At 53.5% G+C, this 27,583-nt stretch overlaps 1 protein-coding gene across 3 annotated transcripts in view; it reads left to right on the top strand.

Moving 5' to 3' along the window:
• Positions 1–1,732: 1,732 nt before the first annotated feature.
• The window catches only part of ACTN1 (actinin alpha 1), a 95,124-nt gene continuing 69,273 nt past the window's right edge, over positions 1,733–27,583 (top strand). For all 3 annotated transcript variants that reach the window (XM_068543691.1, XM_068543697.1, XM_068543702.1), the window contains exon 1: positions 1,733–2,143. In XM_068543691.1, the coding sequence (XP_068399792.1) occupies positions 2,039–2,143 (105 nt within the window). In that variant the 5' untranslated portion in view covers positions 1,733–2,038. The remainder of the gene's footprint in view (positions 2,144–27,583) is intronic.

The raw sequence follows: 27,583 nt of genomic DNA on the forward strand, positions 1-27,583 counted from the left end.
TATTTTTGTTTCTGTGTCTGTCTCTGCAGGGCTGCATGGGGGCAGGGAGTATATCTTTTTCATCTCTAGATACATAATATCCAGCACATCCCCTGACACACCGATGGTACTCAGCAAATATTTGAGTGAATGAATGGATACAGCGCCATCATTACCCTCTATGTCAGGTGTAGAGCCATAGTTTAGAAGTGGATATAAAATAGAACACAAATCTGCTGTCTCCGTGGTTCTGAAGCAGTGCTTCCTCAGCCAGGGACTTGTGGCAGGCACAGTGCTGACCAGTGACACTTGCATAAACGTGCGAGATTGACTAATGATGCAGGGAGCGACAGCACCACCCATATCTGCAGCACCCATATCTGCAGCACCCATATCTGCTTACAACAGCATCAGCTGGCTCTCCGGGGAGTCACAGGCAGTTTCTTCACCTTTTCCATCTGTGGCCTTTCAGGTATCCTAATTCACGGCCCTTTCTAACTTCTTCACTCACCTCTGGACTGACACGCTTACGTTTCTGCAGTAGACCCAGTCATCCCTCAGGGGAACAAATATAGATTAAGCACTACTCTGTGCATAAGCTATTGGAGGCCTTCTTGCTACTGTTCTTCAGTCCAGGACCCCTCAGAGGAGCCCACCAGGGTGTGAGGCCTGCCTCTTCTTGGTGCCTGTCACTGCTGGAGCCCACTGGGTGGACCTCCCTCTTACTAGGCCTGAGGAAGGAAGCCCAGGCAGGCACCAAGAAGTTAAAGGTGTTTCGTCAATCTTGCCCTCCCTCCTTCTCCAATAACAATATGGCTTTGTTTGTCAGGCATAAGATTACAGGGTTGGCCTGTGGAGTCCTGAGAACCTGATAAACCCTTTTTAAGCTCAGCTCTTTGAACCTCAGTTTCTCCATCGGTCAGGGGTGTGTGTTGGAGGGACGTGGCGTAGGTAGATCACTCGGAATTATCGGGATGCTGCCCAGGTGTATATGAGGGTAGCTCGAGCCCTGCCAGCCCGCGGGGACTCGCAGGGGATCCGGGGAAGCTGAGCGACATAGCCCCTGAGCCCAAGGGCGGGCGGCAAAGGACCCCGCGGCGAGGCGGGAAAGCTGTGTGGCCTCTGAGCACAGTTGGCTGGCAAGAAACCTGGCTCCGGGAGGTCAGGGGTCTGCGGGGTCGCGCAGGGCGGGGCGGGGCGGCAGAATCAGGAAATTCCCAGGAAATTCCTTTCCATTCCGGCACTTCCCGCCCCCCTTCCTTGGGTGCCGACCTCTCCGGACCCTGGGAAAGAGAAAATGGAATGCTTTTCGGGTTTCCAAGCGTCTGTCCTCCAGCTTCTGGCACTCTGGGGTTTGGAACGCGCGCGGGAGCGCAGGACGCCGGCGCGCCGGAGTTCGGGGCCTTCGTGTCGGCGGGGAGCGTGTCCAATCCCCCGGCGGCTCCTGGGGCTCCCGAGCGCGCGCCCGCTCGGTCCCCGAGCTCGGGGAGGCGTCCCCCAGCTTCGGTCCCGTTCAGCTCAAGCTGGTGTCACATGAGCCGCGGGGGAGTGGGAACCCGGGGAGTGGGCGGGGGCGTGCGCGCCCGGAGGGGGCCGCCCAGTCCACCTATATGCGCCGCGGCCCGGCTGACGGATGCCAGGAATTCCCAATGAGAGGCGATGGGGGGAAGTTTGGGCAACTCGGCCTGGCCAATGGAGAACCTCGGGAGGGCTCTGCCCCTTCCACTCGCCCCCGCCCGCCTCTGCTCCCGCAGCGCCAGTGTGTCCACCTCGCTCAGTGTGCGTGGAGATTAGGTCTGAGCGGCCGCCTGAGGCAGGCAGTCAGCGAGCTCGACCCGCCGCCGCCGCCGCCGCCCCTAGCAGCCGCCTTCGCGAGCAGCGCCGCGGCGGAACCGGGCGCAGGGGAACTAGCCCGGCCCCGCCAGCCCAGCCCAGCTCAGCCCAGCCCAGCTCAGCCCATCCCCGACTCCCTCCCCACGCCGGGGCAGCAAGCCGCAGCAGCCGCCACCGGGAGAGAAGGTGGAGGAAGAAATCCAGCCCCTAGCACGCGCTCACCATCATGGACCATTATGATTCCCAGCAAACCAATGACTACATGCAGCCCGAGGAGGACTGGGATCGAGACCTGCTCCTTGACCCAGCCTGGGAGAAGCAGCAGAGAAAGGTCAGCAACCGCCCCAGCCCACCGCAGCCCCCGGCCCCGGGCCACTCCGCCCGCGGGGCTCTGGGCTCCCGGCTGCGAACCGGTTCCAGGCGCGCACGAGCGGGGGCGGGGGATGCGCGGCCGCAGCGAGGAGGGGTGTTGGGTTACAGGCGCGGGGCGGAAGGGGGAGCGCCCTGGTCCCAGAGCCCGCGAACGCCGAGGCCAAGCGCGGGGAGGTGGGGCCGCCGGCGGGCAGGTCGCCTTGGGGCGGGCTATCCAGGCCACCCGGCTATACAATCGCACCAGCCACGGGAGGGCAAGGCGCGGGGGCGGTGCTCGGGAGGCTGGGGCTGAGTCCCCGGCTCGGTGGCTGTTAGCTGCGGATCGATTTTCCCTTCCCTTCCCCGCCCCTTGACCGCCTTTCCGTATGGCGTGCGGTGGCAGCGCGCTTCCTGGGTCGCCTTGGTACCTGGCGGGGACATGCTGCACGGGTCCTCCCAGCCCCTGCCCGCAGGCCGAGGGGGAAGCGGGCGCCGGCGGGATTGGCAGCCTCCTCTGGGTCTGCCTGGAGGTGGACCTGCCGGAGTGGGGTTGGGGCCGAGAGGACCCGGGCGCAAACGCTAGCTCCCCAGCGGGCCCTGAGGGGGCGGGGTCAGGACGGCAAACCGTTTTATTGCTTAACTCAGTGGTTGGTAGCTGCGAACCGAGATGGGCTTGCGTCTGCGTCCTGCCTCTCTGACCCCCGCTGATTCCCGGGAGATCGCGAATTTGGGCAACTTGATCTGAGGCGAGGGGCTTTAGGGCAAGGCATTGTCTCCGGGGATATTTGGGGTCAGTCACTGGGGCTCCATGCTTAGCCAGCGAGGCGCGTCCCAGGCGCCGCGTGCGAGGGCGCGCTCCGCCACCGGCGCTGGGCTCGGAGCTGGCGATGGGACCCGGGCACAGTGGCCGGTGGCAGGAAGAGTTCACAACCCACTCTTGTTGAGGGGGGAGGGCGCCCCAACCCTGCCCCAACCCTGCCCCTGCTTCCTGCCTGCGCGGTGAGCTCTTGCCCCAGGCGGCCACGTACCCTGAACAACCCCCTCCCCCTCCCCCGCGCCCATCCGGTCCCTCCTTACCCCCCAACCCCCCACCTCCACCCCTCTGCTGATCTGGGAATGGGGGGGGACAGGATGGCCGTCCCTCTGGATAGTGCGGTTAGGGCTGGGCTTGAGGGAGAAAGCTCATGTCCAAAAATGGTAACATTCATTCCCTTTTTTAAACTTAAAAGGGGGGGGGAGTTTAGGGAGCCGACTGAAGTTTTTTTTCAGCCAAAGGCATCCTGTATTAGCTCACTCAGGAATCCTAAGCCCTGAAACGGCGCCCTTTTACTCACTTCATCAGACAAGAAGAGGTAATTTAAAACACGCGCACAAAGGGCTTCCCAAAGCCGGGCGACCTGAGCTCCAGGGTCTTGGCTTCTCCTGGACCCAGCCCTCTAGCCGCATCCGAGGGTTCCCGGGCTTCAGCTGACTTCTTTGCCATGTGGCAGTTGCTTAAACACCCCTCCCCCTCTTCCTGTCGGCCCCTCTGGGAGAGCTGGGGGAGAGGTGAGTCCTCCTTCACCCGATTTATCTCCTGGGTCAGTTGGGCTGTTGGTGGAATTGAGAAGGGAGTGATTTGGAGATTCCTATGTGGGAAAGGGTGGGGCTCTTTTTTTTTCCCCCCAAGGTGCAGCTTTCTTGAGAATAGATTTTAAATTGGACGTGAGGGGTGGAATTAGGGATTAGGGTGTGGTGGATATCTTGGGATCTTCCATGGGCAGTAGAAGAGGAAAAATTCCTGTTTGCCTAGCACCTACTATGTGCCTGGTGGGGCAGGAGTGACAGGACTGCCCAAGAATTAGGAATTAGGTCCTTTTAAGGACTGTGGGACTAAGCACCGGGCACTGGACCTGCACACAGTACTCATTATTATCAAATGAATGAGTGAATATATTAAAAGCAGTTGGGGAGAAAAATTATATAGTCTCTTTCTCTCCACACACACACCCCCGCACTCACACTCAAAAACTCTGACCTGGGTGGTAGTGGGTGTGCACCAGGCTTTTGGGCAGCCAGGTGGGGAACAGGGTCACCTGGGAAAGTTGGTTATCTAGGGACAAACTCAACAGTTCCAAGAGCTGGCATTGGCTGATGTGTGCCGGGCACTCTTCTAATCATATATATTGTTTCAGTTGTTACTCCCAACAGCTCTGTGAGCTGGGCACACGTGAGGATGAAGAAATAAGGGGCAGAGGGGGAAGTAACCAGCCCAGCGTCCTGACGGGTGCACGGTGGGGCTGCAATGCAGCCGTGTTCCGGGCAGGCAGCTTCCCCTCACTTGTTCCTTGTTGGTGAGAGAGGCCGGAAAGCTGGGTCTGGCGCCCAACCCTGCAAAGATCTCAGACTAAGAGGAGCCAGCACCTGCTTTGGTGGGGTTGATGGAGAGGGGTACACGGCACAAGCTCTGGGCCTGATTGGGAAAATCTGGTCCAAGGTTTGTTTTTTTTCCTGCCATTAATTCTGTTACCTCTCAGTTTCTGCACATTTCCCCTAGTTCTCAGAGGGCTGGTGGGGATATAAAGTGGTACAACAAGTGGAGGATCAGACTTAAAGTAACTTGGTGCTTTTGACACCCTCCCTGCTGACCATGGGAGGTGAGGGTTGAGTGGGACCAGAGTTAACGAGTGGACAGAGGCCGACCATTCCAGATGCAGGCCGGAGAGTGAGTCTGGGGGTGAGGGCGGGGAGGAGGAAGACACAGTGCCATGGGATACAAAGGCCACTGGGTGGGAGGCTGAAGACCCTGTTTTTAGCCCTGGTACAATCAGTGCTATGTGTGAGACTTCGGGCAAGTCATTTCACTTCTCTGAGCTGTTATTAGAAACTTCAGCACATACTTTTGGAGCACCTACTCTGGGCCAGGCCCAGTTCCAGGTGCGGAGGGTAGAGCAATGAACTAGACAGGTGAGGTCCCTGTCCTTGTAGCCCTTCCATTCTGTTTCCTCCTCTGGCTGTGTGCCTGCCCTGCCCTGCCCACCCCTCGGGGCTCTTAACAGGCATCAGATTAAATGACTTCTTGGGCAAACGGTAAGGCTGATGCAGATGCAGGTAGAAGTTCGTGCAGGCAGCAGGCATGACTCAAGAACCTGCCTCAGGTTGGCCACGGCTTGTCCCTTCAAAGAATGTTTCAGTGCAGAGTTCATCATGCTGGACTCCCTGCCTCCAGACACAAAATGCAGTGGATTGGGGAAGTTTACCGGCTTTCACAGTCTTTCTGATCTTGGTGGCTGAGCGCCAAAGTCACCTTTTCTAGGGACCCCAGGTCTGAATGCTCATTTTGGGGGGATGACCATAGTCCCCACTTTATTCCCTCATGTGGATCTCACCCACGTCCTCGTGTGCGCACGCGCACGCATGCCTGGGGTCAGGTGGGCTGGAGAGAGCATAGATTTTGAGTAGCATCCTGGCTTTACACTTTTAGGCTTGTGGCCCTGGGCAAGTTACTTAACCTCTCTCAGCCTCCAATTTCTTATTTATAAAAAGGAGCTAATACCCCCCTGCTGGGCTGACAGCAGAGAATATGTAAAATGGCAGCTTCTGCTGTTCAATTTTTTTTTTTAATTAATTAATTTACTTTTATTTTTGGCTGCGTTGGGTTTGTTGCTGCGTGCGGGCTTTCTCTAGTTGCGGCGAGCTGGGGCTACTCTTCGTTGCGGTGCGCGGGCTTCTCATTGCAGTGGCTTCTCTTGTTGCGGAGCACGGGCTCTAGGCGCGTGGGCTTCAGTAGTTGTGGCTCGCGGGCTCTAGGTGCAACGGCTTCAGTAGTTGTGGCTCATGGGCTTAGCTGGTCCATGGCATGTGGGATCTTCCCAGATCAGGGATCAAACCCGCGTCCCCTGCATTGGCAGGCGGATTCTTAACCACTGCGTCACCAGGGAAGTCCCCCTGCTGTTCAATTTTATTCTCACTCTTCCCTCTTAAATCCTGGAGGCTCTGGTTTAATGTGTATTCCCACAGGTGCCAGCCCCTGTTTTTTTTTTTTTTTTAACATGTAGGACCTTAATTAATATTTGTTGAGCTGATGGAAGTTCAAACAGAGAGGCGGCCCTGGCAGGTGAAAGAAGGTGGTTGTAAATAGGCCCAGATGCTGATTCTGTACCCACGTCAAGCCAGGTTGTCAGGGGATATGGCAGGAAGAGAGGCCACTTTGTTTACACTTGCTTCTGGGCTGTGAGACCATCATCACAGGAGCTACCAAGGCCACCGATCAAGATGGAGGACTGCAAAGAGGGGAGGGCCTGCTGTGGGTGGGTTTACCTGGGGAGGAGTGGGACATCTGTTTACCCTGAAGGCAGGAGGTTAGGACTTCTAAAGCCAGAGTGATGCCTGGTGGAGATAAAGCCTAAGAGAGGAGAGAATTGGCCATCGTCTCCGTCCTCATACCCCCAGTGTTCTTCACTCCTTCCTGCTTCACTCCGTGCCAGTGTCCATGGGAGCAGGGACCCAGCCTGTCCTGTGCTCTGCCTGGCAGAGAGTCAGGCCTGTTGTACATGGTCCAGAAATGATGTGAATAATTGGATAAATGGCATCATGCATGGCTCCCAACTCCAGGCCAGTGGGGTGGAGGTTGGGATGAAATGCTTTACATTCCAGATAAAACACCCCATCCTGGGGCTGGACCCCGGCTCCAACCTCTGCAGGTGGACATGCTCTGGGCACACTGGGTTCCAAGTCTTGGCCCCTCCACTGACTAGTGGTGTGATCCTGGGTGAATCACTTACCTGCTCTGTGCCTCTTGATGCCAAGAGGGAAATGGGGATAATAATTGTTCCCACTTGAAATAGCTGCGTAGAGGTTTAAACCAAGTAATGTATGTAGGGAATTTAGCATAGCACCTAGCATATAGTGAGTGCTCAATAAATGTTAACTATTTTGAGGGACCAGATTTGCTATTGCCTTTACCCATGATGCTCTGAGATAAGATGTAGTATATAAACCCATTTCAGAAGGAGATACTGACTAGAAGTGTGTGGGAGTTGTGTTGTCCTTGACCTTTGACCCCAAAGTCAGCTTTGGCTCATTCAGTGTCACCTGACCTCTCCGGTTGCTCAGTACCTTTACCTATAGAATGGTACAGAATCCCTTGCCTACCCTTTCACTACTTCCCTAGGTATCCAGGATGAAGAGATGAATGCTGAAGTGCTTAAAAACTTTGTCAGCTGGTTGTAATACAGGTAAAATGACCTCAGAGAATGAATTTCCTCTAAAAGAGACAATTCTAGAATGTCTTCAGCCCCCTCTGATAATTAGCTGAGGCCATTCTTTGGGTCCGGCCCACACCCGCAGCTGCTTACCCAGCCCTGCTTTGCTCCAGGACCGGTTACAGCTGCTTCCTCTCTGAAACCTGTCCCACATGGGTGCGCTGAGCACAGGTGCCCCACTGGTTGGTGAAGTGATTGACAGAGCCTGAAAGAGAGAGAGAAGAGATGGACGAGGCCTGGAGCATCAGGGCTGTGGGTGGAGGCTGCCACCTTCCCTGCCCTGGACAGGTAGATGTGAGAGTGCCCGGAGCACAGGACGAACCAGACTTTCCAGTTCTGAGGAATGATGAGACGTTGAGGGCCCGCTGGTCACTCGAGATGGGCTTGTAGGATCCAGCCTTTTCAAAGGGAAAAGGAGGAAACTCATTTCCTGAAGTCTGACTTCTTGAGGAAGGCTGCCAAGGCTGTGCTCAGTGGGACGGGGTTGGGAGAGGCCCTCACCGCTGGGACCTTCCTTGTGGGACGGTTCTGTGTGAGGAGGTCAAACCAAGTGGGCGTCCTGTCGTTTGGGATTTGTGGTTGGGATTTGGGCCTCCTTTTTCCAGCTTCTCGAGGAAGGCCTGGGGCTGGGCGCCTGGCCAGTGGCCACAAACCACAAACCTGGCTGGAGGACTTGTCACATGAGACCTGGTGCCTCCTGCCCTGCCAGGGTAGGGCGGCCTGAGACAGGACCCAGCCACAGACCTGCTACTGTGTGTCTCTAGGGAAGAGCCATGTCTCTGCCTCTTACCTTTTAGTCCCTTCACAGTGTAAGAACCTGGACCATTTCTCCTTGTGGAGTCTATCAGTGAGCGCTGATCGAACCCCTGTTAGGTATCAGACGCTCCACCCATGTGGGGTTGTGGAAATGACAGTTTAGGTGCAGAGGGAACCAGAAAGACAGAAAATCCCACCAGGCCACACCAGTCGCGGCCGGGGGCGTGGCATTGGCCACTGTAGAGCAGGAGCCACCGCTGCTGCCTGGGGTGACAGGGAAGGCCTTGCTGGGAAGCCTCCCCTTCCCCTGGCAGTTAGGGCTGTGTGTGTGTGTGTGTGTGTGTGTGTGCGTGTGTGTGTGTACAGAAGGGTAGGACAGTGGGGGAGAGGGAGACGACTGAAAGGAGCCCAGGCAGCAGTGAGTAGTCCTGTGGGGCCTCCTGCAGGCCGGGAACACCCTGTGTGGTTTTCCCTCATTGTTCTCCTACCCCCTCCCCCACCCCCCCCACCCCCGTTCTCTCTGCCCCTCCCAGAGCTGACCTGTCGCCTTCCTGAGAGGCCAGGCTGTTTGTACGGCTCACAGGTTGGGCTTTGGAGCCCCACACCTCTGCACAGGTGTGGTGTTAGTTGGGACCAACGCCACCCGAGCTGCCCCCATGTGCGACCCGCCCAAGGTTCTCCTGGGACCTGGTGTGCGTGAGGCCCAGGGCTGTGGTGTCAGGGAGCCTTCCCAGGGCGCTGTTTTTATCCCCCCGGCGTGTGGTCAGTGGGCCCACATCGCTGCAGGAAAGGCCCCAGGAGCTGGGCTGAGTTACTCACCTGGGGTGCTGGAAGCCCAGTCCAGTCTGTAGCTCCCCAGAGGAGTCTCGGCTAAGAGGCGGCAGGCAGAGGAACCCCCCTAGCCTGGTTCCTTAGTCCTGGTCAGACGGGGTCACCCTGCTGGGACTCGGGATTCAGCCCCGGGTGCTGTCTCCATCGGCCAAGGCAGTGTCCTGCTAAGTTCTAATTGCCCAAACGTGGCCGACGCCAGGCACCTGGGGAGTGGCGGGGGCAGGAGACCCTCAGAGCCACCCTGGGAGGCCACCTTCCTCTTAACACACGGCCGAGATTGCTCGCTGGTTCTCAGGCCGAGCATCAGGTCCGAGAATCCTCCCGTCTCAGCGGGTAGAGGGTGATGGCGTGGAGAGGGCTGGTCAGGCACTCCACTGCTTATCTTTCCTGTTCTTCCTTCACCCCCCATCACGTCTGTGCAGGGCAGTGAGTCCCAGGTAGTGACGCTTTGGCCTCAAAGCCACGCGGGCAACACTCACGACCCCCACCTGCCCCCGCCTCATGCCCTGTTCAGCCGCCCCAAATGGTGCAAGGCCTTCGTCCAGCCCCAGCCCCTCCCAGACAAATGAGCAGAAAGTGGCCGTCCCGGCAGCCCGAGAGCAGAGCCAGGAACAGGACTGGATTTTTTTTTTGTTTTTAAAGTTGAAGAAATTCTTTTTCTCATAGTGATCACAGTGGCTCATCCTTTCGGAGCATGTGCTAAGTATCCGGCCCTGTGCTAAGGACTCTACGTGCGTTAACACATCTAATCCTGCGAGGGGGATACTGTTACCCTGTTTTACAGATGACAGAACTGGCTTGGAGCAGCCGCATGACTTTTCCAAGATCATACAGCCAGCGAGAGGTGGAGCAGGGGTCCGTAGCCGGGCAGTGTGGTTCCCGAGTTTGCCTCCTCAAACTGTGCTCTCCTGCTTATAAAGCAAATGCTTGCGAATCTAGGAACAATTTAACCAAAGCCTAACATATACAAAATGAAACCCAGTGATGAAAACGTTCTGGAATTAGATAGCAGTGCTGGTTGCACAGCCTTGTGAATATACTAAAAACCGCTGAACTGTAGGCCTTAAATGGGTGACTTTGATGGTATAAGAATTATATCTCAATTTTTAAAAACCCTCAGAAAATGCTAATATAAGAAGAGAATGACAGTTGCCTGTCATCCCACCTCCTAGAGGTGAGCTCTCTCCATCCTTACCCCTCTTCCTCTCACTTGGGAGCCCACCTTTTCTGTCTTGCTCACTGTTTATTCTAAGGTCAGGGATCCAGGTTCATGGTGAGTGAGTGGGAGAAGAGAAGAGGAAAATAATCAAGAAGGATGGCTTTCATAAAACATCATGTGGCCTTTTTCTTGGAAACTGCTTAAGAATAGATCACAGATAAGAACAGGCAGACAGAAGGCTGGGCTTGGGGGAGGACAGGTGGCTGTCCTCATTTCTCCAAGGCCAAGTCCCATGGGACCTGCCTTGTTGGCCTGGGATTGCTTCTCACCTTCTGCCATCCCCAGGGTCAACAGGGTGGGTCCAAGTGGGGCAGCTTTCCCCAGGGCCTGAGGCATGAAGAGGGGAGGGCAGGGCCAGGGTCCTACCCCAGGAGGCAGCTGCCCATTCTCAGAGGTTGCCTAGCAATAATGGGAACAGGTGACTTAGCCCACTACAGAGGCGGGAGGCGAATAAAAGGCAGCCGCGGATAGAAATCGGGAGTAGTTGCAGAGGATGCTGTTACCCTGGAAACTGCCTGCTTGGTCCTTGGCTAGAGCGGGCTACTTCTGGGCTGGGATCCACTCTTCATTGAGAGGTTGTGGGGTCCTCTCTAGGCCTGTCACCCACAGTGTCAGGGGGAGGGGGACGTAGAGAAACCCCTCTTGCACATGGCCTCTGTGGTGGATGTGTTCTCTGCGGTCTCATTTAACATTCACAACAGCCTTGTAAGGCATGTGGGATGATCACACTTGATAGATGAAGATCCTGAGCTTAGAGATATAAAATAACAGGCTCACACCGGAAGGCTCACAGTGAGAAGGGGCTGGGAATGAAGGTGCTGGTACCCTTGGTGCTTAAAACAAACCTTTCATTTCAGTTTAAAGCATTTCACATGCCCAGGATCTGGGAGGTAATGTAAACACTATCCACCTTCAGGGAAGGGAAGAGAAGATGAGAGAAGGAAGCCTGGAAAGGAGAGTTGTCTGTTTTATATCCAACAACCAGCCAGTAGTATTTATTAAGAAAGTCTTGGTTCCCCAAATAAGTAAAAAGACTGATAGTTCACATGGATTGAAGGTTGCATGGTTTGGATTATCTCAGTCTGTCAAAAACCCCTTTGAGAAAGGTACTTTTATTTCCCTTGTTACTACAGATAGGGAGATTGAGGCTCAGAGAGGTTAAATAATTTGCCCAAGATTGACCAGGTAATAAGCCAGGTTATGAATGAACCCAGGCAGATTGACCTTGGAACTCCACCCTTAACCATAAGTACAGATGCATCCTTTGTTATTTTAGAGGTTACGTTTTAATTGATACATGGTTTATATAAATGAAATAAGGAACAAGTCAAGATGAAATATAACCAAGTACTCATCATATGGTTCATGATTTTTAACATTTACGCTTTCACATATGGTTTTTCTCTCCATTCATCATGATGAATAGACTTGTGAGGCCTTATCCCCATTTTATAGACAGAGCAAGTGAGGCTCGGAAAGGGGGAGTGATTTTACCTCTCGCAACCTGAATGGGGTAGAGTTGGTTCTGAATCCAGGTCTTTGACTAGAGGGTCTGTGAGGCTGAAGGGGTGGGTGTGGGCCTTTCCGAAGTTCCTTTTCTCGGTTGGAAAGGTAGTGGAGGATTCTAGTTGTATTTCTCCCCACTTTTCAGTAGGAGTAACTGTCAGGAATAGACTCAGGTCCCCGGTGGCCTCTCCTGGAGCTGACCCCAGCTTTGGGGGACGGGCTCCCCCGCTATGAAATTCAGCCACGTCCCCTCCTTCTCTGCTGTTTGGGTTCCTTCAGCTTCACCTGCTCCTGCCGGCCCCTTTGTTTGGTCGCCAGGGGAACCTAGCACCCTTTGAACCAGGTAGCTGAGGCTCAGTGTTTATTTTGATTTTAGAAGCCTGTGCGTGTGAAACACAAAGGCGGAGGTTCTGGTTTGAGCTTTGAGGCTGTCAAGAAAGCTGATGAGGGAAAGTCTGGGGGCTTAGGCTGGGGTAAGCAGTTTTGGCTTTCAGCGCCACGGGCCAGGCCAGAGGACAGCACTGAGGGGAGGACAGTGCCCTTCCTGCCCCCTCTTCCCTCTGAACCTTGCAGCTAAGGGTCTAAATCAAAGGCCCTGAATGGTTCAGCTGAGGGCAGAAAAGTGATGGGGGTGGGGTAGGGAGCCTCCTCTCTACCTTGTGTTTATTGTTCCGTGGTGGTTGGTACTGTGGAGCGGAGCGTGGTCGCAGGCCTGTGATTTGAGGCCAGGGCTTACAGGGGAGCGTTTTTTATGGGCCTGAAATTTTATTTTTTAAAAGCCATCGGCAAAGCTGATTATAACCGACGGGAGTAGAACAGCAGAACAGAGCGGTGCTTGGCTCTGTTTTCAAATCATCTGTAGGGGAAATGACACGAGGGGAGGGAGCGGTGAGGTGGGTGGCCCCCCTCAGGCAGGTCTCCTAATGGAACTTGGCTTTCCATCTTGGAAGAGGGGTGGCAGGTCCTGCATGTGGGTGGGAAGGGACTTGTTACTGTCAGACTCTTTCTCCTCATGTCCCATGTGGAAATGTGCACATGTCACAGCCTGTGGTTTGAGGATGGAGAGAGAAGTGGGGCTTTTAATTCTTCTCAGTCCCAAGACCAGGAAATGGGATCACTACCTCCCCCCGTGGGAGGGTCTGGTGGGGACAGGGCCAGTGGCTTTGAGGTCCCGTGTCTGTTTTGACCTCTAGTTCTGTGAGTGAGTGAGCGAGGATGTGTATGTCAGTGTGAATGCAGGCACACGTGTGTGTGTGTGTATGTGTTCACGTATGTGTGTGTCTGGCTCTGAGAAGCCCCGCTGTTGTTTTTGGCCACTGCCTTGACTTTGGCAGGGGAGTGGCCCCCTTTCAAACACCACAGACATCCTCCAGATAATATATAATGGCACTTTCCAGTAGAGTTCCCGATACTTCGGAAAGGCCTTTCTTTCCAGGAACCCAAAGTGCTTTTCCAGACTTGGCCCCGGGAGCTGGGAGATGGAGGAGGTGGCTTAGGAATCCTGCTTTCCCGGAGCAGGGGAAGTGGGGGCCAGACCCCTGGTTTCCTGCCCTTCATCCTGGATGCTGTGCTGGCCGGGGCTGTTTGGAGGTGTCTTTGCATGCATGAAGTCCTGAGGACGCCCCAAACTCTAGCCCCAAAGAAAGCCACCTATGTATATTTATTTTTTTTTGGTAAGTTATGCAGTGGTAAATTGAGTTTCATTGTATATAATCAGCTTTTTAAAAATTAAGGAATTCCACATTGGGGTTTCACTTCTCTGGGCCTGTCTGGAACCCCCTTAATGGGCTGCTTGGTGCAGGCAGTGAGGCCACATTGGGGCCCAGGGGTGCCCGGCTAGGGGACCTGCCCCCAGTCCCTTTCCATGGAAGCTGCTGGTTCAGGACAAGGCCAGCTTAGGCCCACCTTGTGGCCCAGGGAGTATGTCTGGAATTATATACAGCGGACCACCTACCCCCTCCCCCAAGCATGAGGCAAGCTGGTGCTGTGCTATGGGCCAGGCACGTTTCTGAGTGTTTCACAGATATTAATTCATTTAATCCTCACAACTCCTGTGTGAGATGATTTGGCTGGGGGTAAGGAAATTTAGAAAGGACTGCAAAGGCTCAGGTGGTTACAGCCCTTATTTCCACATTTTCTGCTCTGAGGCCAGTTCACAAAGACGATGAACATTCCAGATTTGAGGTCACGGTGTTCTTCTCCCCAGTCCCATTCCTGTCCCTCAGTGAAACTGACCGCTATCCAGTTTGGTGTTTTCATTCCTAAACATCTGTTTGTACAGTTCTTGCCTGTGTAGTTGTCTGTGTGACAGATGGTGTCACACACAACGTGTCGCCATGCACACCTCCCTTTCTGCTCTCACTTGTCCCGCACCCCACGTGGCAGGAGCTCCGACCCCTCTTGCGTGGATGAGACGGCTGACGTCTGGAGGGGCTGGAGGACTTGGGGGATTTGCCCGGGTCACGCAGCCGCTTACAGGTGGCAGGTGGGACCAGAAGCTGGGCTTCTTGCCTCTGCGGGTGGCTCTTTGTGTTCACCTGCAGCTCCCTGCCCCATAGGAGTTCAAAGACTCACTGGTATTTGGTGAGGGAGGGCAGGAGCAGTCAGTCTGTTTCTTATTTTCTTTCCTCCCACGTGTGCTTTTGACACCTGGTTCTCGTCCCCTGGGGCACTTGTACCCTTGTCTGCTGCCCTCTTTCTGGGGCTCGAGAGTCAGGTTCTTAGGGACTCACACCACATTGCCATTTTTTTCTCCTCCCAGGAGAGAGCCCTTCCGCTTTTATTGTTCCTCGATGAAGCAAATATGCAACGACAGAAAACTACTGTGAATTTGGGAATGCTTCTAGATGAATGTGTGTTGTATGTCTCACAGTGGCTTCTTGCAACATTTGGAAGTTAGTTGTTCTCTGCACATAGAGTTTTGGAAGAGGCGGGAGGTGGGAAGCCATGGCTGAGCCCGTCCTGCCTGGATCCCAGGGGCAGCCAGTGGGATTCCAGTTATGTCTCTCTGTCCCCGCTTGGTTTCCTGGCTCCGGCCCTTTCTTCCTAATCCCGTGGCTCTCAGCCACTCAGCCCTTGCCTTGCTCACTTGGCGCCTAGGTAGAGGATGGGCTGGAGAGAGCTGGAAAGGACAGCTGTGCTGGCAGCCCTCACCGCACTTGCTTAGGGCACTGTTGTGGAACTTTTGGCTCTGAGGACATTTGGAGGGTTCTCAGGGGATGTCACTCATCTGTGACTGACTTGGGACTCCTTGGACGAGTGAAGGTGGGTTTGTGGGGTCTCCTGGGGCCTCCTAGTAAGGGGTCCATTACTTGGGGCTCCTGAAGGCTGTGCCACTGGGATCCAGACACTCATGCCACCTCATCCCAGAGCCTTGAAGCCTAGAAGGATAGGGGTGGTTTGTGGAGTAGATCAGTGGTTCTCAAACTTGAATGTGCATCAGAATCACCTGGAGGGCTTGTTAAAACACAGGTCGCAGGGCCCCATCCTCAGTGTTGGTCATTCAGTGGGTCTGGGGTGGGGCCTGAGGATTTGCTTTTTTTATATAAATTTATTTGTTTATTTATTTATTTTTGGCTGTGTTGGGTCTTCGTTTCTGTGCGAGGGCTTTCTCTAGTTGCGGCAAGCGGGGGCCACTCTTCATCGCGGTGCACGGGCCTGTCACTATCGCGGCCTCTCTTGTTGCGGAGCACAGGCTCCAGACACGCAGGCTCAGTAATTGTGGCTCACGGGCCCAGCTGCTCCGCGGCATGTGGGATCTTCCCAGACCAGGGCTCGAACCCGTGTCCCCTGCATTGGCAGGCAGACTCTCAACCACTGCGCCACCAGGGAAGCCCGAGAATTTGCATTTTTAACAAGTGAGGTGACACTCTAAAGTTACTCGCAGAGAGGGTAGATGTAGGCAGGGGTGAAGAATTGGGGCTATTTTTGCAATCTACTGTAGAGGTCTTGAACCAGACTGTGACTTTGCTGGTAATGTCTACCTAGCGCCTCCTCTCCCTTCCCCCAAAAGAAAAACCATGTTCTTTCTGTCTTTGGGAGGCCCAGGCTTGGGGAGGGAGATGTGCTTCTGCACCCCAAGAAAGGGTGACTCCTCTGGAGCCTCCTGCCGGCACATAGTAGGTACTCACCAAATATTGGATGGCCGGTGACAGTGGGTGCATTTCAAGGGGGGTGTGGTAGCCACAGTCCAGCAGGAGACGTCTGCAGATGCCGAGGTGCTGGGTGTGATGACCTCCCAAGTCACCAAGGGTCATTCCAGTGACGGGGCTGAATCCAGGGCCCAGAGCAGGGCTGGCTCCCAGGACTCAGAAGTGTGCCCTGGGGTCAAGAGGAGGCCGAGCTGGGGAAGCGGCCTTTTGCTCAGGATGGGGTCTGAGCCTGCCACGCTGCTGCTCTGCTCAGCACCCCCTCCCCGGGTGTCCTATTGCGGGGAGGCGGGAACCAGCGCAGGGCTCCAGCTCCCTGTTAGGTAGTCCAGCTGCCTTTCTTCCTCTTTTGGCCAGCGGCCCCCTTCGGATTCCTCTCCCGAGGAGCTGGCCTTGCTGACACATCCCTCCACTCCCTGCCCTGTTGCATTTGGCTGAGGCCTCTGCTTCAGAAATTCTTAGGGAGTTTCTGGTCCTGTTGCGTGGGTTTGTGGACCTCAAAGGAAGTAAAATCTGGGCCTCAGTTTTCCTTCTCCGTCCAGGCCCAGAGCCAAGGGTTCTCTCAATTATTGGACATCAGCAGCCGGCTGTCTTTGGGCTCGACCTCCTGGGGGTGTGGAAGCAGACAGAACGCTGGGCTCTCCAGCTCACCAGGATATGGGGTTCAGCAGGACCTTGGTCCACCTGCCTTCTCCTCCCTTTCGGTTGGGACCTTGGGGGGTGGCATTTAGGAGAGGGATAGGTATGGAGAGACTGTCCCATTTTTGCACTGTTAGGCCAGAGAGCTGCTTGGGAGGACCCTGTCCTCTTTCCCCGGAACAGGGAGAACGGTTGTACATGATGTACCGGGGCCTCAGGAGACCTGAGGTCTCCTCTTAGAGCTTCCTGTGGCTACTGTGTGATGCTGGACAGGTCACACCCGATCGTTACCTACAAAATGAGGGGGCTGGGTTATAGGATGACGGTGGTGCTCTGCTGTAAATGTCTTGCTTGGATTATCACATGGAGATGATCTCCAGGGTCTGAGTCAGTGCCAGTATTCTGTGTTCTCGTCCTCTTTGGGGGGGTTACTCAGCAGAGTCTAGCACTTCTTGAGGTGACCTTGAGGTTGATCCCTGGGCTTCCCAGTCTGGCCCTGAAGATAACCTGCTAATACACAGTCTCTTACCTTTCGGAGTCTTATATGTCCTCAGCTTTCAGCAGTTTGTTCCCACCCTCTAGGGAGGGCATGGGCGGGGCCTGGTGAATGAGCTTCCCTTATGGACCCACAGTGCTCTGTGTCTTGGGCCCTGCATGGACTCTCTTACTCTGGAAATGCCTGCTTGGGGTGTGGCCGAGTGGAAAGCCAGGTGCCTGGGGAGGGGAGAGTGGGGAGCCCTGTTTGGGTTGGTGATGGGCCCCTTAGCTTTGCCCTGTAGACTGGATGCTCCAGGTATGGTCTGGGGGTGGGGATACTGGGGGTGGCTCTGGAGGGGCGGGGAGAGCATCTCTGCCCACTGCAGGGTGGATGGTTCATAATCAGTCCTTTGTGTAGGCTTGGCTGACCCACAGCCTGGTGCGAGGGAGGCGGCCTGCCTGTGGGTTCAGTGGGTAGGAGAAACTCCTGCCGGAGCAAGGGTATCTGCCCAAGGGACTGGTGTCAATGGGCGGCCTTGTTTTTCACTTTGTTTACTCCCAGAACCCAGCTCTATCCTTTCCCTTGTAGCAGTTTGAAGAAATCAATTCATGGAATGCCTGACCAGAAGGGACCTATACTGTTACCTGGCCTTCCCCCCATTAGATGAAGAGACTGAGGTCCATAGTGGTGATCTGACTTGTCCAAGACGCAGTGCCAGGAGTTCATTCCTTGTGGGACTGGTTTTAGTAAAGAATTTATTCTGGGTACATATAGATCATCTTCTGAAGTCATCCTTGCCGGTGGGCTCCGGAACACCTGCTGACAGATAGGTGGGTGAGCCTCTGTGCTCTGAAGGCAGATGGAGCTGACGGGTTTCTGGCTGGTGTGTGGGTGGTCAAGTTCAGGTGAATTTCACACATGCTGGCAGCTGTGCTCTGCCAGGCTGGAGGGGGTGATGGACAGACAGATGGGCCCTGTGCATGGCTGCCCTTACACTCAGACGTTCCTGGCACTGGCTTCTGATTTTGCCGTTGAGGAGGGGAGCAAGAAAGGAGTCAGAGGGACAGGTGCTGGTGGTGCTGGTGGCACTAGTGGTCCTGGTCCTGATATTAACACTTAGTACCGCACGCCCAGCCCTGTGCTAAGCCCGTTACACGTATTATATCAATGAATCATCATAACCACCCCATAAAATCTAGGTCCTCATACATTTTCATCTTCACTTTACAGAAGCCCTTGACCATCATCGAGATTAAATAATTCGCCCCAAGCCACCAACTCCTGGGCTCTGGCCTGTGAACCCAGGGCTGCCGGGCCAGAGCCTGCACTCCTACCCAGCACCCTGGCTGTCTCCTCTCTGCCAGGACAAGCTGCCTGACGGCAAGTCAGCCCTGACTGGTGAAGGGAAGCCCCTCGCCAGAGAAGGAGCTGGGTCTCCACCCTCCCTGGGCCCCAAATACCTCTCTCCTGACACAGACATTCCTGCGCATTCCTGAGGAACCAGGAAGTGGCGTCTCTCTGGTCCCCGACGCTGCAGGTCCCAGCACTGTGTCAAGCAGTGGAGGTGGCTGGGGGGGCTCAGGGCCAGATGGGGGCTTTTTATGTCCCCTCCATACTTCTCTTTGCCCTCCTCCTTTCTTCTCCTTGTCTGTTCTCTTTCCCTCATGCCCCGCAGTGGCACCCTAGACACTGGCCACCCCGAGGATGGCCTTGGGAGGTGAGGCTTGGCCAGGCCTCACCCCTGGGGAGGGGCGGCTTTCTTTGCCTTCCTGGGGGGCGCAGGGTGCTGGTTGCCTTCACTGGCTGCCCCAGAGCGGGGCACCTTCTTGGCTGTGTCAGGGTTGGGCTGCTCCTGTGTCCGTAAAGGTGCTCCAGGCCCCCACCCTCTGAAATAGCCACGCTTGTGTTTCCCCATCTTTGTTGCAGCTCCTGTGCTGGCTGTTTCACATCCTCGATCATATTTCCTCCCCACCACAAGGTAGGCGGTATCAGCCCTATTTGCAGGTGAGGGAATCAAAACCCCGCGAAGCCAGAGAATGCGCTGAGGCTAGTATACGGCAGATTGAGGTTAATGCCCAGGTCTGTGGGCCCAAGTGCCCGCATCCGCTATAGCCCAGTGTGAGCAGAAAGTGACAGCTGAACAGAATCCCCCGCAAACAACAACAACAACAACAACGAAACACTTCCCAGCCCGGCTATAGCATCCTGGGTCCAGGTGGGCTGGGGTATCTCCCTGATGAAGGCGGCTTGCTGGCCTCCTCTGAGACAAGAGGGCAGATGGAAAGCATTTACAGGCTTGTGGGCACCTCTTACTCACTAAGCTGTGGCTGGGGCATTGCTCAGAAAAGCTCATTCAAGAGAATACATGATTCAAGGGCAGCCAGAAGCCAGTCAGAGCCTGTCCTTTGTGTCTGGCCTTGTTCTGTGATTCCTTCTTTTCAGAGAGTTTCAGTGCCCATTGTCATCGGGACCTGTTAATAGAGGCTGTGGGAGCCTGGTGAATAATAATAATAAATAATAATAATACTGTAAGAGCTATATGCACTGACTCTTCTAATGCTGTGTGCCTGGCATTGTCCTTAACTTTTTACATGTAAGCACTGGGACAAGGACTTTCCATATACTAACCCATATATATTCCTCACAACAACCCCGTGAGGTGGGCATTAGTATCTCCATTTTACAGATTGGAAAACTGAGGCCCTGAGAGGTTTAGTTATTCACCCAAGGCCCTACAGCTAGCCAGTGGCAGAACTAGGATTTGAATCCAAGGATTTCCAGTCAGTAAGACCATGCATGATTCCCTGGAGGTCAGGGACCTCCTTGTGGCTTCTATTTCTATCCCCAAAGCTGGCCTAGCACCAGATACTGAGTAGGCTCTAGGAAAAGTTGCAATGATAGAATGTAGGGCATTTGGATCCTGCCCTTTGAGAGGAAGTTGCCTTTAAGTTGCAGGGATCTTGGCATGGGCTCCTATGGGGGTGTGAGATGGGCAGCAGCCCTGAGGCCCACCCTGGGGCTCCTGCAGCCACTTACTGAATGGGGGGAGCGCTGTGTATGGGGAGACTTCAAGTGCAGATGGAGTCGGCAAGCCTGGGAAGAAAAGCCCAGGAGACACAGAGCCCAGAAACCCCTCATTAGCTATTTGTTCCTTTGGGAGTTCTCCCCGGCTTCCTGTCATAAGTGACATTAGGTGTTTAACTCCCAGGGAGGGATAAGATAACAAATAATTTAGAATTTAATAAAGTTATCAATTCATACAAGTGGGGGGGCAGGGGTTGTTTCTTATTTCTCTTTATCCATGATGCCTGGCATGTGGTAGGCACTTAAGGAATGTTAGTTGCATGAATGAATGAATTAAAAAAAAACCTTATTATGGAAAATTCAAGCACAGGAGTAGAGAGTAGTATAATGAATCCCCATGTACCCATTACCCAGCTTCAACAATTAGCAGCGGAACCTGTCTGTCGTATGTAGCCATCTGGGATACTTTACAGAGAGATTAGCATGCTAGGATGAACTGCTAAGACCTTCTCAAGTGGAAAAGGACAAATGGAGATGAAATGGTGCCCTCGTGACGCCACTGTGCCAGGCACGCTGCAGGTGCTTATTTGAAGGTTTGACCTGACTGCACTTGATAACTGGACCAGGTGGCATTGGGCTCCAGCCCCAGGGTGGGAGGAAAGTTTCTGAAGGATGAGTTCAGCAGATCCATGAGATGCTCAAACATGTACGCTGGGGCTAAAGGCACTGCAGCCAACGATAGTTCATCCACTCAGTTCACATTTATTGTGGATCTCTTTTAAACATTCGAATGTTTAAAAAGTACAGAATAGTAAAACAAATACCCAGGCGGTTGCCACCCAGATTTAAGAAGTATTAAGCACTCACTCTTTTCAGATTAGGGCCAGATGATGCAGGATGTCTGCCTCTGAAGAGGCCAGTGGGGGAGAGACCCATGAACTAGCATTTCCCTGTCATGTTCAAAGATGTCACAGCCCATATAGTGAAGGGAGCCCAAGGAAGGCCTCAGGCCACCTTGGAGGAGACTGGTGTAAGACCTCCTGGAGGAGGTGATAATGTGAGCTAAAATTTAAATCTAGAGTATGTCAGAGTGAGTCAGGCAAGGGGGGTGGTGGCGAAGAGTGGGCCAGGCGGGCCAGGCTGTGTGTGGCCAAAGGCTTGAGACGGTGAGTGTCAAGTTCTGGGAAGGGAGGGGCCGGGGATGAGTGTGAAGGAGGGGCGGGGAGGGGCGGAGAGGAAGAGGCCCGAGGGTGGGTGACAGTGAGTCCAGGGGGGAGTTGGACTGTGGGGCAGTAGCAGGCTCTGGGCCTGTCTGAACTGCACACTGCACACTGAGAGGATTAGAGACCAACATAATCCCCTGTGGAGTCTGGGGAAGGGTGGGAACTGCGGCAGAGGAGTATTTGAAGGAACCTGGCTGTTGGGAGAAGCTCCAGGCTGGAAGAGTGGCCGTGTTGGACTTGCTGTGTTCGGTGGCCCCAAGGGCTCGGAGAAGCAGGCCTTGGGGGAGGTTGAGTGGAAATGAAGTCTAGCTCAGAATTTCTAATAGTCAGACTTTCCAAAGAAGGAATGAACTGTTAGGTTGGGAGTTTCCTGGTCTTGAATGTGATTAGGTAGACCTGAGATATTGAAACAGCAATGGGGGAACTCCCTGGTGGTCCAGTGATTAGGACTCTGCGCTTTCACTGCCAAGGGCCTGGGTTCAGTCCCTGGTCGGGGAGCTAAGATCCTGCAAGCCGTGCGGCGCAGCCAAAAAACAAAAAGACAAAACAAAATTAAAAAAACCTTGTAGTTGAGGTATTCAACTAACCCAAAAACAAATGAGATGGGAGGGACGTGGAGGGAGAGGGGGCACTGTGCCTTCAAGGCCCCTCCTCACTCTGGGTTCTAAGACTAAAAGCTGGGGGAGAGTGGGTTAAGTGACCCGTGGGCACAGGCGAATGGTGCTCCAAGGAAGGCAGCCATGGAGGAGGTGCTGGCCTGTTGCCATGGGAACCATCTCTGCTGTGGGTTTCCAGTTCCAAGGATGCCCTGGAAGGGAATGAGCTCACCTCACCTGCAAGGTGATGAGTCAGCCTGCTCCGAAGTCCTGCTTGCTATCCAGGGCTGGGCAGGAAGTTGAGTGGCAGACCCTGCCTCTGCCCCTCCTCGGACCACTGATACTTCTCTGCCTGATGTGGGCTGTTGTCATTAGAGACGAGACGGGGGCAGTAGAGGAAGCCACCCACCATTCTGGTGGCCCTGGGGAGCCTGACTCCGGTAGAGGCAGGAGGAAGCCTCTAGTCCAGTTGGCCAAACCATGGCGCTCAGCAGGGCTGAACTATGCTCTCTGCAGGCCACTCAGCTCACATCGATGGGGCAACAACTACACCTGTGCTGGGCCTGGGGCCTGCAGTCCCGTAGGCTGGACGGATGCTGTGATTTCAAGTGTGCCGAGGCTTTTGAAGAAGTTCAGACTGTTCATGAATGTGTATTGGTCAGGTGTGGGCTGGTTTCTGAGGGTGGATGAGGAAAACTTCCGGGAGGGAGTGGCATTTGATCTGACACTGGAAGGCTGAGGGGTCACTGGTTTGCCAATCAAGTCCTAGGTATTTGGAGGTCCGGGGTTGTGGCTCATCTCCTTCCTCTCCACCCACCATGTGTGCGATTTGTTGTTCTTGTGAGGGAGTGCGCAGAGCATGTCCACTGACTGCCAGGGGATGGCCAGAATCTCAAACAACTGTGATTTCAGGGCACCAAGCATCTTCCTCAAGACCCTATGAAATGTAGACCATCATCCACTGGATTCCAGTCTCTAAGGATCCAGATGAGGGCCCTAACCTGTTCTCTCCCTCCTGGTGTGGCAGACTGGGGATGACACTGGAAAGGCCAGGGGAACTCTGCTTTCCTAGTTTCTGCCTCTCTCCAGAAAACGTTTGAGGAGATACGTTAAAAGGCTCATGGAAAACAGTGTTTTAAATTAAAATTAGAAGACCCAGAGCTTTGTCAGGGTGATGGTGGTAGGGTGAGGTAATTGAGAAAATAGTGTTAAAAGAGGTTTGTCTTGGGACTTCCCCGGTGGTCCAGTGGTTAAGAATCCGCCTTCCAATGCAGGGAACGCAGGTTTGATCCCTGGTCGGGGAACTAAGATCCCACATGCCATGGGGCAACCAAGCCTGTGCGCTCTAGAGCCTGCGCGCTGCAACGAAGAGCCTGGGTGTGGCAACTAAGACCCAATGCGGCTAAATAAATAAATACTAAAAAAAAAAAAAAAAAAAAAGGTTTGTTTTTTTTTATTTTATTTTTTTTAATTTTTATTTATTATTTATTTTTCGCTGTGTTGGGTCTTCGTTTCTGTGCGAGGGCTTTCTCTAGTTGCGGCGAGCGGGGGCCACTCTTCATCGCGGTGCGCGGGCCTCTCACTGTCGTGGCCTCTCTTGTTGCGGAGCACAAGCTCCAGGCGCGCAGGCTCAGTAGTTGTGGCTCACGGGCCTAGTTGCTCCGCGGCATGTGGGATCTTCCCAGACCAGGGCTCGAACCCGTGTCCCCTGCATTGGCAGGCAGATTCTCAATCACTGCGCCACCAGGGAAGCCCAAAAGGTTTGTTTTTGTAAGTCAGCTCTGACCCTAGTTTTGAGCTTCCCGGCAGCCAAAACAAAAGAAGAAATTAGAATTCACATCTGTTATTTCCTAGTAAAGGGAAGTGTACCAGTTCATTGGAAAGAGACACTTTGCCTTTCTGTGTAAGCACTGAACACCCAGGGCTCTTCCATTTTAGGAGAGCAGTGTGGTGGATGGTGCCATCAGTGTTAGTTTCATGGAACATAGAGACCTTTTTTGTATACTGGTTCTTAAATCAACCCCAGTAGAGCCAAAGGCATGGTGTTAAATCACACTGGTGTGAAGGCATTTCTTTGGGGAGCTGAAGAATGAAATCTTGTTCTACTGTTTCTGGAGGTGCAGCCTGAGCGAGGCCCCAGTCCTTGGAGATGCTTGTCAGCGTTTCCTGGAGACTTACATGCAGTTGTCTGACAGGAGCCGGAGGGCGGTCTGTGTGGACTCCTGTGTGCAGAGGTTTTCTGAGGCCTTTACTGAGATGAGAACTTTTGCTTTCAGTGCTGGGCACATGAGGGCCAAAGCTGCTATTTCGTTAAGAAAATGAGAGTTTGGCCTATATCACCTCTTCACAGGAAAGCTGTCAAGGCCAGAGCTGTCTTTGGAAGCACTTGGGGGTCTGCTGTGCATCTCAACAAGGTGCTCCTGGCCCCAGGCTCTTTGCCACAGAGGAGGGAGGAGGCCGTCCAGTCGGGGCTGGGCCTGGGCCTGGGCCTGGGCCTGGGCGTGGACCTCTACTGGCTGCCCCACTCCTCAGCCATACGTCTCCTTTTAATTCTCCCATTATTGGACATTTTCATGGTTTCCAGGTTTTTTTTAAAATTAATTAATTTATTTATTTTTGGCTGTGTTGGGTCTTCATTGCTGTGCATGGGCTTCTCATTGCAGTGGCTTCTCATGTTGCACAGCACGGGCTCTAGGCGCGTGGGCTTCAGTAGTTGTGGCTTGCGGGCTCTAGAGTGCAGGCTCAGTAGTTGTGGTGCATGGGCTTAGTTGCTCCATGGCATGTGGGATCTTCCCGGACCAGGGCTCAAACCCATGTCCCCTGCATTGGCAGGAGGATTCTTAATCACTGCACCACCAGGGAAGCCCCATGGTTTCCAGTTTTGAGTGCTCATAGATAATTCCTCTATAAATATTCCTTTCATGTGGACATTTTCCTGCATTTTAGGATAATATCTAGGAGCTGAGTTAATCAGTCAAAGGAGATGATCGTTTCTATACGTCCTTTTACATATTAATCAGTTGCCTTTACAAGGCAGACTAATAAAAATTAAAAAAAATAAAATAAAAGGCAGACTAGCTTAGTGTGCCACCAGCAATACACAACCTATTTTTTATTGAAGTATAGTTGATTTACAATATTATATTAGTTTCAGGTGTACAACATAGCGATTTAAAATTTTTATAGATTGCACACTCAACCTATTTTTTAAAACTAATTAAAAAGGAAAGTAATTTTTATTGTGGCGGATTTGGAAAATACAGCAAAATACAAAGAAGAAAATAAGGATTGCCTGAAATTCTACCACCTGAGAGCATGGAGGTGTGTCTTTTGATGGTCTGCTGTGGTGAACCTTTTGCCTCTTGTCAGGCAGGAGTTTGAGCTGGGACAGTCCCTCCTTTAATGGCTGTCCCTAGGCGCCCCTACCTGGCAGGGGGGTGCCTGATTTTCCTCTGACCCAAAATATCTTTTCAGCCATTGGCCTGTCTGGCTGTGGACTTACATTTCTAAGGTTCTAAAGACCTTCATAACATTTTCATCTAGTGCTAGATACATAAGAAGATGGCTTGGAAACTGTCAGGATTTAGATATTTGGATGGAAAATGTGAAATATTATCACCTAGTGGCAACTTAGCAGATTCCTCAGTAGCTACCACATACCAGGTGAGATCTAAGGGCTGGGGGTGGGGTACAGCTGATGAGTGCCAGTGGGACAGGCGGTCAAGAAGTAGAATCTGAGGGCTTCCCTGGTGGCGTAGTGGTTAAGAATCTGCCTGCCAATGCAGGGGACACGGCTTCTGGCCCTGGTCCGGGAAGACCCCACATGCCGCGGAGCAGCTGAGCCCCTGTGCCACAACTACTGAGCCTGGGCTCTAGAGTCCGCGAGCCACAACTACTGAGCCCGCGAGCCACAACTACTGAAGCCAGCACGCCTAAAACCCATGCTCCACAACAAGAGTAGCCCCCGCTCACCACAACTAGAGAAAGCCGCGTGCAGCAACGAAGACCCAGCGCAGGCAAAAATAAATAAATTAAAAAAAAAAAAAAAGTAGAATCTGTGTCTGAGAAGATTCTGCCCAGCCCTGGCTCCTGACTGCATTCCCCAAGTTCCTGTCTGTCTGTGAGGCTCGTCAGAAGAGCCAGGGTCTTTGGTGAAATTGAAGGGAAGTAGGACGAGTCGTAAGTGAGAACCTACGCCTGCCGTCTCTGTGCTGGTTCTCACTTCTCTGAACCGAGCAGCCTGTGGTCCAGGTGACCCTCTCCTCTACCGCTTGTCTTCAGGAGGAAGCCTCCAGGCAGGGGAGACCACTTCCTGATCTGGACGGGCCCTTGCTGAACTCTTGGTTAGGGTGCTGGTGCTGGGCTGAGGCTTGCTGACACCTCCAACCCACAGTGATACTTCTGTCACCTGAACAGTTACGCATCTGCTCTGCATTCCCCAGATGCTGGAGTGAGAGGACGAAGAAGGTCTGTTCATGAGATGACTTGACTTCAAGTAGTGATGGATGCGTCAGTCCCTAAGAACTCTAAGAGCTGACTAACGATTTCTTAGGTGGCTTCAAATGCCAAAATGGGTGATTATACTGGGGGTGCCTGGTACAGTGCATACAGTAGGACACACCTGGATGATTGTGTTATTTTCAGTATGGAGGAGGTGGTGCACAGAAGCTTCCTGTTCCCTACAACTCTGGCCCTCCCCTTGAGTTGGGTGGGATTTGGGCAGGGACCATAGCTGGAGGCTCATAGATGTCTCTTGGGGGAGGAAGAAGTGATGCTTAAATGATGGCATGTTAGAGTTACCCACGTGTGGGACTCTCAGGCCTCTAGCAGGTGTACCTAGAGGACGCTTGATGTTCCTAGTGCTGTCTGTCCTATGGCCAGCCCATCTGACACAGTTGGGGACAGTTTTCCAAGGTCCGGGGGCTGTGGATGATCAGAACTTTGGAACCATGGGATTCACCACAGAGAATTTTCGTGTTGGGACATTTCCTTGGGGGCCCTGAAGGGTGAAGCCATCAGAATGTCTCAGCTACTGTTCTAGTTGTTTGGGTAAAGAGCTCCCTGTTGGAGCCTTGTAAGGCTCTCCAGCTTGCAGCCATGTGGAAAGGCTGGGATTGATTTGTTCTGTCTGGTTTGTTAGACACTCTACTCTCTTTGCCTCTCCCCACCCAGGAAACCACCTGAACTGTCAAGGCTGGTCCAGTTACAATTCATGGTAATTGGAGGGAGAGAGGGACTCCTGAGGAGGCCGTGACTTGTGCTTTGCTCTGTGAAGGAGAGGTTTCTTTGCTGTGAGGAGTGGAGGCAAGTAGCAATTAAGGCCTCCTCCTTACACCTTATTAAATGACCACCGACTCCAGGTGACCACGGCTTCCCTGTAGGTATTCTGGTTCCTGAGGGCACATCCACCCTCTGCCACCCAAGTGGAGAGTTTCACTCCAAGGCTGTATTCCTTAAAGGGTGGTCCACAGACCACCTAGAGTTCATGTAAAAATTGTAGCTTCCTGGGCGTTGCCTAGACCTGCTGAACCAAGTACACTAGGCTCAGAACCCAGGAATCTGCATTTCTAGCAAGCTCCCGCCTTAATTTTTAGGTAACACTAGGGACCTCTGTGAAGGATTACCTGGGAATATTGTTGCTTCAGTCTGAATGGCAGGAGTTCAGCTAAACAAACTCAACTCCTTCATTCTCATTCACTCCTCCTCTGGGACATCCTGGTGATGCTTCGTCTCCTTGTAGACTTAGACCACAAATTC

This window comes from Eschrichtius robustus, chromosome 1, assembly GCF_028021215.1.
Source record: "Eschrichtius robustus isolate mEscRob2 chromosome 1, mEscRob2.pri, whole genome shotgun sequence".
Classification (NCBI taxonomy): Eukaryota; Metazoa; Chordata; class Mammalia; order Artiodactyla; family Eschrichtiidae; genus Eschrichtius; species Eschrichtius robustus.